General features: G+C 41.7%; 1 protein-coding gene across 5 annotated transcripts in view; it reads left to right on the top strand.

The window, feature by feature from the left end:
* Positions 1 to 16067, top strand: part of TRPM1 (transient receptor potential cation channel subfamily M member 1) — a 139822-nt gene that overhangs the window by 112068 nt on the left and 11687 nt on the right. For 2 of the 5 annotated variants that reach the window (XM_032259951.1, XM_032259954.1), the window contains exons 21-26: positions 238 to 489; positions 2313 to 2487; positions 4075 to 4095; positions 5150 to 5294; positions 6497 to 6699; positions 7640 to 7772. In XM_032259951.1, the coding sequence (XP_032115842.1) occupies positions 238 to 489; positions 2313 to 2487; positions 4075 to 4095; positions 5150 to 5294; positions 6497 to 6699; positions 7640 to 7772 (929 nt within the window). Of the gene's footprint in view, positions 1 to 237; positions 490 to 2312; positions 2506 to 4074; positions 4096 to 5149; positions 5295 to 6496; positions 6700 to 7639; positions 7773 to 16067 lie in introns of all 5 variants that reach the window. The other 3 variants (XM_032259950.1, XM_032259953.1, XM_032259952.1) reach the window with 2 other exon arrangements.

Here is a 16067-nt window from a genome sequence, read left to right as displayed (position 1 = left end):
ATAATTTAGAAGGCATTTCCTGAGTTTGTAAAACCCTGAATTTAGAATAGGGAGGATTCCATGGAATTTCCCTTTCTAGATGTCTCTCTGTGCCTGAGAAGAGGAGTGTTAAGAGGTTTTGAGCAGGAAAGGGGCCATATGTCCTGGGATGTTTCACCAGTCTTATTGTTCCAAGATTCTAAGACAAGACTTATAATACGGCATCTCAGTGTCTTGTTCTTTGGGGTTTGTTTTCAGATCCTCATGTCAGAACCAGGCAAACTCAGCCAGAAAATCAAAGTTTGGCTTCAGGAGTACTGGAACATCACAGATCTTGTGGCCATTTCCACTTTCATGATTGGAGCAATTCTTCGCCTACAGAACCAGCCCTATATGGGCTACGGCCGTGTGATCTACTGTGTGGATATCATCTTCTGGTACATCCGCGTCCTGGACATCTTTGGTGTCAACAAGTATCTGGGGCCATATGTGATGATGATTGGAAAGATGGTTAGTAATGACATCCTGTGGGTAGCCAGAGAGACTTTGGCTGTGGTTAGGACATAAGAACAGGCCTTCCGCATGGCTTTCTTCCATTTCATTTGGTTTTTCTTTTGAGTTGGCTTTTTAAAGGAAACGTTCTTTGCTTTAAGATACACAGTTCTCCTACATGTTGATGACTTAATAAAATCTGATAGAAAAACATGAGTTAAGGGCCTACTGTGTATATATACATATATAGTTTACCTGCCTACACTGTATATATGTGTATATATACACACACACATATATATATATCTCAGTATATATCAGGAACTCAATATATACTGTCTTCCTCCTTCCATACCATATCCATATTTCAACTCTAGGATAACTAATTGCTTTTTTTTTTTTTTTTTTTGAGATGGAGTTTCGCTCTTGTTGCCCAGGCTGGAGTGCAATGGCGTGATCTTGGCTCACTGCAACCTTCACCTCCCAAGTTCAAGCAATTCTCCTGCCTCAGCCTCCTGAGTAGCTGGGATTACAGGCATGCACCACCACACCCGGCTAATTTTTTATTTTTTTTTAGTAGAGATGGGGTTTCTCCATGTTGGTCAGGCTGGTCTCGAACTCCCGACCTCAGGTGATCCACCTGCTTTGGCCTCCCAAAGTGCTGGGATTACAGGCATGAGCCACCGAGCCCAGCCTACTTTTGTTTTTTATTCCTTTTGATTTATTATTAATGAGTCTATTTTGACAGTAATATAAAAGAAAATAGCCTTCTTTTTAATAAAAGCTTACTTCACTTTCCCAGGGCATAAGAGAACATTAAGTTTTGATGCAATAGGAATTCAGTAGCAAAATAGATGTCTCAAAACATTTACTTCTTGATGGCTGGAAACATATTTTCAGCATTCCTTAGTACAGAGACATGGATTTGATGTTCTGTGAGACTACATCCACTTTCGAATGCATATAGGGCACCCCCCCAAAAAAAAACTCACCTGATTTATAACCTCCTAACATGTGCTAGAAGCCAGAGATAAAGGGAGCCCGGGGCCATTCCCCAACCTGTACTCCAAATGATCTTCAACTCATGTACTCTGGCCTGCAGTGAACACAGGAAGTTAACATGACTAGACCATGATCAGTCATGTTAACTTATACTCCAGATCAGGCCAGAGCATATGAAACTGAAAATGAACCAGCAGGTCATCCTTACATTACCTAAGAGAGCCTCAGTGTTAGGACTGGTGCAAGAAGAAAGTAAGCTGCCTATATTTAGGAAGGACTCTTTATGGGGCAAGTGGTTTTCAGCTAACGGATATATGCTTTAGTTAATTCCAGCAAGGGCCTCCATCTTCATGGATGTTCAAAATTAGGAATTATACCAGTTTAGGATCCACAGTAACCATGGCATTGCTCACTGCAGCCACTCAGCACTGTGTAATAAATGAATAAATGTTGGCCTGTACTCTCAATTAATTATCCTTTTATTTCCTTAGGTATCTTCTCCACTTACTCCTTAGTATTCCTTACAAACTCCCATCTTTTCTCATAATTCTTTCCTTTCTCCATTTGCGGTTGTAGTTACTAAGGGTAACAAGAGGAGAAGCAAGAAGGATGAAGAGCAGATGAGGATAGCAATGTTCTAGAAGACATTCTAGACATAAAGCATTGCATGAAGTAGGAAAAAGCCTTCCCATGGATGGGAAGGCAGGAAGGGAAAGAGGCTCTCTTCATCCTAATTAAGCATTCCTGAAGTGCTTAATTGGAGAAGGCAATATAATGAGCCAGGGTGAATTTGGTCCATTGAGCCAAGACAGTGGCAGACAAATGTTCTCCCTGCTCAGATGATCGACATGCTGTACTTTGTGGTCATCATGCTGGTTGTGCTCATGAGTTTCGGAGTAGCCCGTCAAGCCATTCTGCACCCAGAGGAGAAGCCTTCTTGGAAACTGGCCCGAAACATCTTCTACATGCCCTATTGGATGATCTATGGAGAGGTGTTTGCAGACCAGATAGACCGTAAGAGTAGAATTCATAGTAAGATTCTCTTCCCTGCTTCTGAGGCAGATGATCAGTTCCAAATTAATGGAAGAACATGTATTAATTTGGAAATAAAAAATATTTGTCACTCCACCATAGGCATCAAATTATTTTACAAAGAAATAAATACAAATTATGGAACTTTGTACTTATTTCTCAGACATCAATCATTATTCAAAAAATAATTCACTAGAACTCCAAAAGAGTCTCACTTCCCTTGAGCTGGATCTGATGGACATCCTGTCACATGAATGCAATTCCAATGCCAATAGCCTAGTTTTTCTTCAACTTAGTATCTCCCCACCCCAGGATAAGGCTGGTAGTGTTTTCCAGTAGAATAAACTGGTGACATGGCAGAGTAACTGACACGTCCCACCATCCTCTTCTTCAAGCCATCAGAGCCCATTTTCCATATCGCTACCCATTTTGTCTTCACTATTAGAGTGCTATTTTGTATTACCAAAAATAATCTGGATGTTAGCAGAGGAAATGGGCTATGATCCTGCACAGATTTCTGGGGAATGTAGCCCCAGCTCCTCTGCAGGCTGAGCTGGTGTCTTCTGGGTTGAACGGATATAAAGCTTAAATGTTCTTACCTATTTCACCAGGACAGTTCAATAAATGTTCCACCAGTGAAGGAGGCACTTTAGTCCCATTTTCATTTCAGGACCAACATTTCATTTGCATATTGTACTTTATCATAAAGCATCAGCTATAACAGCGTGTCTGCTGTTTCCAGAGCTCTGCTATTTGAGAACAGAAAGTTATTACCATCTTCCTCTCATATACAATGTAGGACTGTCCGTGTGTCTATTGCCTCTAGGTTAGATGATAACGAGCTCATGCATTACCTTCTTTCTTTTATAATGTCATTCTGACCATATCACTATTGCAAGTATCACAGAGTCAACTACTGAAATGTCTTAGTGGCTTGGTAAGCCAGAATATAAAAACCTAATTTGGTTTCAAAAGAATATTAGTTTAGATATACATACATGTTAAAAGTCCCTGGATTCCACACATAAACTGTAATATTTTTATTGTTGAGCTTTCTTTAAAAATTATATTGGGTTATGAGAGAAGGTAAAGAGGTAAACTTTAGGCTGTGCTATTCTCAGTAACATAATTAAATGTAGGTTTTTGATTCTTTATCTGACTATTAACTAATAATCTTGTAGTTATTTGTGCTTATGAGATGTTTGTGTTGGAATATAGGGAGTGTGTGATTGGTTAACCTGAATTAGAATGATCATCTGCCAATAACATCATGTCTTTTTCACAATATTTTTAACTAGTGAGCTTTTGTACTTGTTTATGACATATGGTAAAATAAATATCCATGAAATATAATTTCTAGAATTATAATGCATGTAATTCTTCTAAGTAGATCACTGTTTCTAAGTGTGAATCAATAATTCTCAAGCTTAAAATATTTGCATTTCTTCACAGCAAAACAGTTCTGTTGTTAGATCATTTGTTTTACTTTTCTCTCAACCATCATCTTATCTTCTTTCCTCCCCTCCTGTCAAAACAAAACAAAAATCCTGCTTTCCAATCGATATGTAGTCTACGCCATGGAAATTAATCGTAAGTTTACATGGAATTGATTATTCTAGTCTATGGAATGTGTTTCTTAATTACTTTTTCCTTAGCTGATTACTAATAGTCTTAAACTGTTTTTTGGTGCCAGTACTTTTTAAACTGTAAGTAAAAAGTAAAGAGAACCATAAATTCACTGTTGGGATCACCCTATTTTCTTAGGGGAGAAATAGACCCCCTATGACATAAAGTAGCATTTCAAATGAGCGGAGGCAGAAAAGATTATTTTTCAGACATGACATCAAAACAGTTGATTAAGCAATTTGGGAAGTAGAGGGGATCACTACCCCATATGACACAACAAAAGTATTTTCAAATGTAATGTATCAGTGAAACCAAGAAAGCAACCAGAAGACAGCATAAGCTAATGTTTAATTAGAAGCCACTGAGACTTTCTTTTTCTTTTTCTTTTCTTTTCTTTTTTTTTTTTTTGAGACCAAATTTTGCTCGTGTTGCCCAGGCTGGAGTGCCATGGTGCGATCTCGGCTCACTGCAATCTCCACCTCCCAGGTTTAAGTGATTCTCTTGCCTCAGCCTTCCGAGTAGCTGGATTTACAGGCATGCACCACCACACCCAGCTAATTTTTGTATTTTTAGGAGCGACAGGGTTTCTTTCTTTCTTTCTTTTTTTTTTTTTTTTTAAATTCAATCTCCATAGATGCTCTTTCTCCATGTTAGTTAGGCTGGTCTCAAACTCCCAACCTCAGGTGATCCACCCGCCTCGGCCTCTGTAAGTGCTGGGATTACAGGTGTGAGCCACCGCGCCCAACCACCACAATGACTTTCAAATGGATGAAAGCCACAATAAAGAAATGGGAAAATGTTTAGAGATATGACAAAGAATGACTATATCCGAGTACAGATATGAGTTTCTGACCTTTCTCTTTGTATGCATTTATTTTTTCTCATGGAAAAATATTGCTTGTGAAATAAGAAAGAATCATATTAAAAAAGAAATAGGTCATTGAAAAACATATGTAAGAGATGTTTATCCTTTTCATCATAAATAAAAAGCAAGCACAAAACAATTTTTTTCTTTCAGCTCCTTGTGGTGAGAACCTATATGATGAGGAGGGCAAGCGGCTTCCTCCCTGTATCCCTGGTGCCTGGCTCACACCAGCACTCATGGCATGTTACCTACTGGTGGCCAACATCTTGCTGGTGAACCTGCTGATTGCTGTGTTCAAGTACGTGTCACAGCCAATGACCACATGTTTATTATTTATTACTGTACAGATTTTCTATTTAATCTCAGAAATCTCCCAGGCTACTAATTTATTTGCAGAGAATTTCATTAGGGTTTTTAAGTAGATCCAATTTTTGCATTCTCTTTGTTCAAACTTAATCAGTCTTAATGTATTCATAAATTAAGAGCTGACACTTAAATACATTTAAATGTAATCAGTTAGTATTTAAACACTTTATCATATATCTTAATCTAATGAAAATATTTTCTTAGATGAAAGTTTCCTGGGGTACAGAAGATTTGATCAAGTCATGCTTTTCATTCATCAGTAGAGGTGCAAAAGGCAGTATTAGTTTCATAAGCTGTTACAATTACTGTAATACTATGTAAAGCATTTTGTTCTGATCATTTATAGAAGATAAAATGGCCTTAAAAAGTGGCTTAAAGTATTAAATCAAGTTTCTTATAAAACCTCTCTGGCATATTGTGTTAAGTATGTTGACCATGCTCAATAAATGTTGAAAAAAATGATTTTAGCTTCTAAGATGAAAAATATAGAGTGAAAAAGCCTTCACAGAAATATGCAATCTTAGAATTGAACAGGGCATTGGAGAAAACCTGCTCCAAACTTCTGGCTTAAGAGATGAGAAAACTAAGGTCATGGAAGGTAACTGGCTTTCCTAAGGTCTGTGTTGCAGGCAATGAAATCAACCACTTACTGCTTCCTGATGGAAGGTAAAGACAAAGATTGTACCTACCCCACATCCAAAATAATGAAACTTTAATCAAATAAGTTCAATAACTAATCAATTCAGTTGAAAAAAAAAGTAGTCATCTACTTTTCCATTGTTAGACTAATGGAAAGTTTAAACATGATAAAATCCTTAGTTAAATGGCTTATACCTCTATGTATAGGAAATTAAGTTTCCTGAGTACATGAGTAGATTATGGTGTGGTTTTTCAAGAAAGTAGTACATAGCAATTGATTACACTTAGCTATTTATGAGTACAGTGTCCTTAAGCATAGATAATCCACATTGATGGATAAACCAAAAGATTGGACAATCAAGGAATCAGTACTAAAGGGCACTAAAAGGCCATTTCATTTTTTCATTTAAATGTGAGTAACTCTGACTGTTCTGGGCAGTCACTATAAAAGGTAATATAACTAACCGTAAAAATGTCTTTTTTTTTTTTTAAAAGCAATACCTTCTTTGAAGTAAAATCAATATCCAACCAGGTGTGGAAGTTCCAGCGATATCAGCTTATTATGACGTTTCATGACAGGCCCGTCCTACCCCCACCGATGATCATTTTAAGCCACATCTATATCATCGTTATGCGTCTCAGTGCCCACTGCAGGAAAAAGAGAGAAGGGGACCAAGAGGAACGGGATCGTGGATTGAGTATGTGCAGGGCTCTTCATTTCTAGGTTGGGCTGATTTCAAAATAGTGTTCCAATTGAACATCCTCACAGAAATCTCATTCAACTAATTGCACATGTGAAAAGCACCACACTCAGTCCAACTGCTGCTCTTTGCAAAAGACTTCTCATTTTGTATCCATTTTATTCTAGTTTTATTAATTTGTTAATAATTAACATCATGGAAAGCAAGCTCATGGAGCTCAGTTGAGCTGATTCTCTAAAATAACTCTATAAGTTTCTATATAAATTCAATGCCCCTTTCAAAATGTCTTAATTTGTTGCATCTAAAGGAAATGAGAAAATAATGCTCTTTGCTTGACTCTATTCATAAAAATAGCTACAAAAAGTTTTCTGGAAATATTACTTGGACTTACTTTCCCAGTAGATGTAGTTTTGTTTTTTATGTTTAAAAGCAGGCCAGTTGGCTCCAACTGATAGAGGCATATGACAACCACCCCACAAACAGACTTTTTTTTTTTTTTTTTTTTTTTTTTTTTGAGATGGAATCTAGCTCTGTTGCCCAGGCTGGAGTGCAGTGGCACGATCTTGGCTCACTGCAACCTCTGCCTTCCAGGTTCCAGTGATTCTCCTGCCTCAGCCTCTCGAGTAGCTGGGACTACAGGCACCTGCCACCACACCCAGCTAATTTTTGTATTTTTTAGTAGAGAGGGTTTCACTGTGTTGGCCAGGCTGGTCTCGAACTCCTGACCTCATGATCTGCCCGCCTCAGCCTCCCAAAGTGCTGGGACTACAAGCGTGAGCCACCGCACCCGGCCAACCCCTTTTTGGATACAAACCAGTTACTGCCTTAGGAGTGGCGTTGAAGAAAGCTTAATTAACGTGGGGCTGTGAAATTCACACTGAGGCCACAAAACATCCTTGCTGTTTTTCGTGTGGCCGACACCTCTCCCTTCACACAGAGCTGTTCCTCAGCGATGAGGAGCTGAAGAGGCTGCACGAGTTCGAGGAGCAGTGCGTGCAGGAGCACTTCCAGGAGAAGGAGGACGAGCAGCAGTCGTCCAGCGACGAGCGCATCCGCGTCACGTGTGAGAGGTACGCGCAGCGTCCCCACCGCGGGCCAGGGGTTTGCTGAGTCGGGCGCCCCACTCTGTGGGGGATGCCAGTGTTCATTTAAACATTCACTGAGTTCTCATGTTTTATTTAAACTTTAGGTTTTATTTCCTCGAAACAGTGAGGAAGTTCCTAGGTGATGATTGTGCATTGGATATAGAAGGGAATGACATTTATTGCAAATATTCTGGGCCAAAAGAAAACCTAACAATTCTTGCCTACCTTCACCCTCTACCCCAAAGTGGGGGCGTTTCCGCAAGGTTAATGGAAGCTACAGAGAGCCACCTTTCTCCCTGCTCTTGCTACTAACTTCCCTTTGCCAGCGTGGGCCTCCCCTGGGGACTGCCCTCTCATCCGGCTTAACTGTTTGCTGCACCTTCAAAACACCTTTCCCAGCCTCACGGGGCAGAGGAAAGGCTCCTCCTAGGGCTGGCCTGTGAGTGGGAACTGGAGGAGGGGTGCAGGGTGGGGCTGAGTTGTCTGCTTCCATGAGGGTGGGAGCTGCTAAACTAGGGCAGGGTCTGTCTTTCAGACACCGGCATCCTCAGTACCCAGCAAGGTCAGCCTAATCTCCATGGTAATGCTGAACAAATGCAGAGTGAATGAATGCAGGATGTGTGAATCAATGAATAAGTAAATGAAATCAGGCTGGGAGGGACAGAAGTGGTGACATTTTCCAAACTTTGTAGTATTGCTCTACCCTAAGCTGGCAAAGGGGAGAGAGGAGCAATCGACCTTTACTCTCTGTGCTTTTTATCATGTAAGTTTTGAGAGCCCTTGTCACTTTCTATAAGCAATTTCAGCTTGCTAAAGATCTTGGGACTGATAACACACTGTTCCAAAGGGTTTCACTAACAGTGTGGCCAGAAGGATGAGCTCAGAGGAGCAATGCCTAACGCGATGCTAGCTCTGCATTCCATCCTTGAGTACACAGAATTCAAGTTTCCGAATACAGACACATTGAGAGCCACAGTAACAGGGTGGGACTTCAGAAAGATACTGCAGCTGGCAGTTCCCAGTCGCGGGAATTCACAGGAATGTACCTTTGGTCTCCCTGGCACACGTTCAGGCCAGTGAACTCTCCTCAGCCCACAGTTGGGGAGGTGGCAACTATGGGTCCCTGGACCCGGTTCCCTTCTAGACCCAGTTACCTTGTGATCCAACCAGCCAAACTCCAGGGTTACCTGCACCACCTTCTGCCTTACTAAGGTAAATCTTTAATAAAACTTTGAATTATATTTTATATTGTTTTATATTTTAAGAGTAATTGCTTGTTTTATATTTTAAGAGTAATTGCTAAACTTTCAAAATATAAAAATTATTTCTTCATGAGAAAGATAAGGTACCCCATGCAGATCATCTAAAATTTCCACTTTTTAGTTAGACATTAACTTGAATGTAATATTAGCCAGTCGTTTACAGTGGAGATTGTGTTCTGTTTTGCTCTGCTTCTCCTCCTCTCCCTTCCCCGGCATTCCGTGGATTTTTACCATTCTTGGACCAAAGCTCCAAGAATGTGGTTATCAGGTCACTACCAAACAGCATTTTCTCTGGGGGCTCTGTGCACACGTAATAGGGATGAAAGTGTGTAGGGTAGAAAAACATGCTGCTTCCTGTTTCCCTCGGCTGAGATCCCAGGAGTGATGGGAGCACATTCCTGCCCCTCCGTTTCCCTTGGCCTTGTCTAGGCTGACTCACAGGTGAATGCCCGAGACAAAGAGGAGGCTCGAGGAAAAGGGAGTTTTCCTTCCCTCTTAGCGAGGCCAGCTAAAAGTACTTATTCGTACCTAGCTTTGGGTGCCTGTGACTACTTTAAAAATCATACTGGAAGTACTTAGGCATTTCTGCCAGTTCTTTAATATTCTTTCCATATAAGATTAGTTTTGAGGCTGGGCGCAGTGGCTCACGCCTTTAATAGCACTTTGGGAGGCCAAGGCGGGTGGATCACCTGAGGCCAGGAGATCCAGACCAGCCTGGCCAACGTGGTAAAACCTCTTCTCTACTAAAAATACAAAAATCAGCCATGTGTGGTGGCATGCGCCTGAAATCCCAGCTACTTAGGAGGCTGAGACGGGAGAATCACTTGAAGAGGCGGAAGTTGCAGTTAACGAGATCGAATGACTGCACTCCAGCCTGGGTGACAGAGCGAGACTCCGTTAAAAAAAAAAAAAAAAAAAAATATATATATATATATATATATATATAAGTTTTATTTTCTGCATCACCGTTTCCCATTTAATGGTCTCCCTGCTCTTCCCTTGGTGATGTCTTCACCACCGCCATTCAGTTTGTAGGGTCTGTTGCATGTCAGCCTCTACCTTGTCTCCCTGTTGTCTTGGTAACTTTCAGAGCTGAGCCACCGATTCTCGTGACTCAGTTTTACAAGCGTGTTCACACAGGGTGGGCACCCATTAATCATGCTCCTCCACGCAGGGTGCTTTTAGTGCTTCTGTGCAGAATCCAAATTCATGGTTCTCTCCTAATGCTTGGAAAGTTACGTGTAAAATGCTAACAATTTAACTGTTTATTTTTATTATAAAGTTCCAACATTTTGTCAGATCCAACATTCAGTCCTGCAATGAGATTTGCAATACGATTCAGCATTGATTGACACAACACTGGGTTGCAGCAGGATATTGAACCCCAAGTCCTACCAAGCATGCCCACTTAGATGTCTTAGGGGCCCGCTGTCAGGGTCCTCCTCCCGAACCTGGACATCTCCAGTGCTCCAGTCTCTGTGAATGCCACCACCATTAAGCTCAGTCAGCAAACTGGCAAATTATTGTGGCACTTCCCTCTTCGTCATTAACAATCATCAAGTTCTGTTTACTTCCCCTCGTAATAAATCCTGGTCCATTTATTTTTTTATCCCTACCCCCGACGCACCAAGTACAAGCTTCCATCATTTTTCACTTCCATTCCTGTAGCTGCCTCTACTTGAGCTCTCCATATTCATTTCTGCTTCCATGATTTTTCACTTCCACATATGTGGGGTACCTCATACCTTCCTCTTTCCCTGCTTCTCTTCTTCAGATCTCTGCCCAAATGTCAATTCCTTATGGAAAACTTCCCTGACCACCTCACACCTTAGACTAGATCAGAACCCTCAGGCCTTAAGCTGCATGAAGGCAGGGCCACATCTGGTTTTTGTCCACCATGATATTCCCAGAGCCTGCATATCTCCACACAGTAGGAGTGAGACTTTTTTTTTTTTTTTTTTTTTGAGACAGGTCTCACTCTGTTGCCCAGGCTGGAGTGCAGTGCCACAGTCAGGTCTCACTGCAGCCTCAACCTCCTGGGATCAAGTGAGTCTTCTGCATCAGCCTCACAAGTAGCTGGGACTACATGCATGCACCATGTCCGCCTAATTTTTTTTTTTTTTTTTTAGTAGAGAGGAAGTCTCACTCTGTTGCCCAGGCAAGTCTCAAACTCCTGGCCTCAGCAATCCTGCTTCAGCCTCAGGATTTTTCTGAATGAATGAATGACTCAAAAGTTTGTCTCCTGATTTGAATATAAATTTCTATCCCATCCTCAATGAGTTCCCTCCTGGAATATCAAAAAGGAAACCAACTGCGCTCCTTCTGGGTTCAAGGCATTGGTTTTACTATAAGGAAGTAGGAGCAGACTCAAGACCAAAGTATTAGGCCACCTGTAATGGTCAGGAAGATAACAAGTGTTGGTGTTGGCACCATCTCTGCTCAAAAAGATAACATCAAAGAGCCAAGGGCTGGTGGGATAAGAACATTTTATAGACAACTTCTTTTTTATTATTTGTAGAAACAGGGTCTCACTCTGTTGCACAGGCTGGTCTCAAACTCCAGGGCTCAAGCTATCCTCCTGCCTCAGCCTCCCAAAGTGCTGGCATTACAGGCATGGGCTGGCCACCATGTCTGGTCAATTTCTGGCAGCCTGGCCAAGGTAGACCTTGTCTACCCAAGTGTTCCGTCCTCATCATGCCAGGAGAATATTTGGCAACATGAGTCCTCATCATTGGGAGATTTGAAGCTATCTGTGTCTTCTGCAAGTCCACTGTGGAGCAGAAGTTCTCTTTGTGGTTCAGCATCCCTTATCATAGGTTCACAGTTCAAGAGCAATTGGGCTGGAAAGAATCTTTCCTGACAAAATTTTGTCAGAGATCAAACTTCCTTTCCTCAAACAATGAGAATTATGTTATCCAGCATGTTTTCCTTTTTCCATGGCTTCAAGGAAGCTTAACACCAAACTTAATTATAAAAGTATATTACTGTAGGATTTTGAAATACGTGGGGCACATTGCCTCTTCATTGCTTTTTTTATATCTCCTACTTTCATTTACATATTAATGTCTGTCATTTCACAATATGCAGGATATAACTCGTAAGTCATAAATTTTAAACGTAGTTAGCCTTGTACTTAAAAAGCTATGGGTCTTAGATAAGCCAAACCTATAATAGCATTTCTGATTGCCCCATAACTTCTGGATTAAGTGGTTTCTTGTCAAATTTGTGGATATGGATTGAAGTGTTTTGTTTTGTTTTAATTCTAGAGACAGGGTACTGCTTTGTTGCCCAGGCTGGAGTACAGTGACATGATCATAGCTCACTGCAGCCTCAAATTTCTGGGCTCAAGTGAATTTCCTGCCTCAGCCTCCTGAGTAGCTGAGACTACAGGCATGCACCACCACACCCAGCTAATGTTTGTATTATTTGTAGATACAGGATCTCACTATGTTGCTCAGGCTGGTCTGGACCTCTGGCCTCAACCAGTCCTCCTGCCTTAGCCTCCCAAAGTGTTGGGATGACAGGCATGAGACATCATGCCCCATCCTGGATTAATGTCTTGGATTTCCTGCAGGGTTGATGGGAAATCAGCAATCTGTGGCTTTTAAATCTTTTTATTTGGCATCCTCTTCCCATGTGACCAGAAAGAGAAGTGGCTGGTAATGGAGACCTACCGAGAAGAGGACAAGATAGTAACTAGAGAAACTGAGAGAAGGAAGTGCAGGGTTCCTCGAATGTACAGGAGGTTGTAGAATGGCAAATACACAGTGATGGGGAAGACGTTTGGGGAGGATCCTGTCTGAATGCTTTAATCTTCTAAATTAATAGGGTTCCAGGTTGCCTGGATAACAGGAAGGGGATGGCGTTAGATGTTGGAGTTTTGGTGTGCCCGTGGATGATACCCTCCTTCCTGATCTGACTTTGAAAGCCAATTCAGAGACAGATGCAGACTTCAGGAGGATAGAGGTAAAAATATCCGTTTTATTAGTAATAAAAGTTGTATTGGAGGGTGAGGCTTCATTCTTGCCTAATACTCACCCAGAATTAGGAATAGTCAATCAGCCACAGGTAGCAGCAGCCACCACAGGCCTCCCCTCCCACAGGCAGCGCGCCAAGCCTACCAGATGACCAAGACAAAGAGAGAGACAAGCATGCGGCGTCCTGGGCCCCAATCTCCAACCAGATGAGCAGTCCTCCTCCAAAGTAAATAAAGGCCTGGAGTGAGGTCAGAGTGTTGCTAATGAAAAGTGCACACACATACAAAGAAAAACTGGGCATGGAGAAAGTGTACCTCCCCAACAATCAACATTACTGACTTAAAGTCAGTAGGAAAAATTCAAGTCAAGTGAGTTCTCTTTTAGAGGAAATACGGCAGGAAGGGAGATAGCCAGGATTGCTTGGTAGGAATAATGAAGATGCAAGTGAAATTAGATACCATGACTTTGTACTGGACCAGGTCTATGCGGCTCTCATGACCTTCGTTGGGACACTGTACAGCCCAAAAGCAAGGATGCAGAAAGACAACTGCACATGGGGCATGGATGCTGAAGAGGGCCATGTGCTTATGAACCAGTCTGTGGAGAGACCTCTAAGAAACTAGTGTTTGCACATGGCAGCATAAACGTATGACATTGCCTCCAGGCACCAAATCTCCTTGCTTAGCCCTGAGTCCTGGTAGCAATAGGTGAAGGGTAGGGATTGGCACTAATGTGTTGCAGGTAAGGGAGAAAGAACGTAGGCAGTTAATGATGGGTTCACTTCGTGGCCAACCACAGAATCTGGCCTGGATAGAAAATAGAACATAACCAGAAAAGGCTAAAGATTAGATGACTTGAATTCTAGAAAACTGGGAAATCTCAAATATATTTCAATGAGGCAGCAGAGAGCTAGAAAGCAGAGAGCTAGAATCCCAGAGAGCTTAATCTTTTTTTTTTTTTTTTTGAGATGGACTTTCACTCTTGTTGCCAGTCTGGAGTGCAGTGGCATAATCTGGGTTCACTGCAGCCTCTGCCTCCTGGGTTCAGGTGATTCTACTGCCTCAGCCTCCCAAGTAGCTGGGATTATAGGCACGTGCCACCATGCCCGGCTAACTTTTTGTATTTTTAGTAGAGATGGGGGCTTCACCATGTCGGCCAGGCTGGTCTTGAACTCCTGACCTCAGGTAATCTGACTGCCTCAGCCTCCCAAAGTGCTGAGATTACAGGAGTGAGCCACCACGCCTGGCCTAATATCCTTTTAGTAACTTTTCAGTATACTGTTTATTACAAAGAATCAAAAAGCCAGAAGAAAGACATGAGTCTTGGCCGGGCACAGTGGCTCACACCTGTAATCCCAGCACTTTGGGAGGCCAAGGTGGGTGAATCACGAGGTCAGAAGTTCAAGACCAATCTGGACAACATGGTGAAACCCCATCTCTACTAAAAATACAAAAATTAGCCAGGTGTGGTGGCACTTGCCTGTAATCCCAGGAACTCGGGAGGCTGAGGCAGAAGAATTGCTTGAACTCTGGAAGTGGAGGTTGCAGTGAGCCGAGATCACAACATTGCACTCCAGCCAGGTGACAGAGCAAGACTCTGTATCCAAAAAAAAAAAATTAGCTGAGAATGGTGCTGGGCATCTGTAATCCCAGCCACTCAGGAAGCTCAGGCAGGAGAATCGCTTGAACCCGAGAGGTGGTGGTTGCAGTAAGCCAAGATCACACCATTGCACTCCAGACTCCATCTCAAAAAAAAGAGAGACATGAGTCTTGTTCTTTTATGATGAGTTTTAATTTAGTCTTTTGCACATAAAGACTCTGTAAGTAAGCACAACAAGGTTCTATCCTGGTGTTCCTCCTATAATTATTAAATGTAAAAGGGAGCCTGCGTGAAGAAGTAGATGGAAATTAAAGTAGCTGGATATAAAATTTAGAGTGGATAAGACAACTTTATGATCAGTAGCTTTGGAATTAAATTATAGGGTAGGAATAGCTTTAGAACTCAAGCATAGGATACCATTGGATCTTGAAACAGGGGTTTCTGCAAGTGTGAACTGGACCTAGCTCCTTTAACATAAAGTCTTCATTTAACTCTATCATTAAGGAAATGTTCCCATATAATTTATAAGATCCTTGCAGGTGAAGGATGATTGTTTTCCATAAAAATATGACTGCATATAAAACAAGTTTTAGGCCAGGGACAGTGGCTCATGCCTGTAATCTCAGCAACTTTGGGAGGCTAAGGTGGGCAGATTGCTTAAGGCCAGGAGTTCAAGACCAACCGGGCCAACATGGTGAAACGCATCTCTACTAAAATTACAAAACTTTGCCAGTGTAGTGATGCATGCCAGTAATCACAACTACTCAGGAGGCTGAGGCAGGAGAATCCCTTGAACCCAGGAGGCGGAGGTTGCAGTGAGCCAAGATTGCATCCCTGCACTCCAGTCTGGGTTGACAAAGTGAGACTCTGTCTCAGAAATTTAAAAAGGCCAGGCATGGTGGCTCATGCCTGTAATCACAGCAGTTTGGGAGGCTGAGGTGGGTGGATCATCTGAGATCAGGAGTTCGAGACTACCCTGGCCAACATGCCGAAATCCTGTCTCTACTAAAAATACAAAAATTAGCTGGGCATGGTACCATGGGCATCCTAGCTATTTGGGAAGCTGAGGCAAGAGAGTCGCTTGAACTCAAGAAACAGAGGTTGCAGTGACCCGAGATTGCGCCACTGCACTCCAGCCTGGGCCACAGAGCAAAACTCCATCTCAAAAACAAAATAAAATAAAAATTAATTAATTAAAAAATAAACACATAAAATAAAACAAGTTTTAACAACTGGCTTACTACAGAACTCCAAATGTTTCAGTCCTTCCACAAGGACATGAATTTGGACCTTATGTTTCATAGGCAAGAGTCTATGCAAAGTCCAATAAAGTTATGCCATACATAGGTATTCTCTTGGAAATTAATGCAAAAGTTCCACAGATTCATATATTGTCATACCTATTATTTGAATGAAACAGAACACATTATTTACAACCACTT

This window comes from Sapajus apella, unplaced genomic scaffold, assembly GCF_009761245.1.
Source record: "Sapajus apella isolate SASKATOON/1434 unplaced genomic scaffold, GSC_monkey_1.0 scaffold113, whole genome shotgun sequence".
Classification (NCBI taxonomy): Eukaryota; Metazoa; Chordata; class Mammalia; order Primates; family Cebidae; genus Sapajus; species Sapajus apella.
This window is presented reverse-complemented; position numbering and strand designations above follow the sequence as displayed.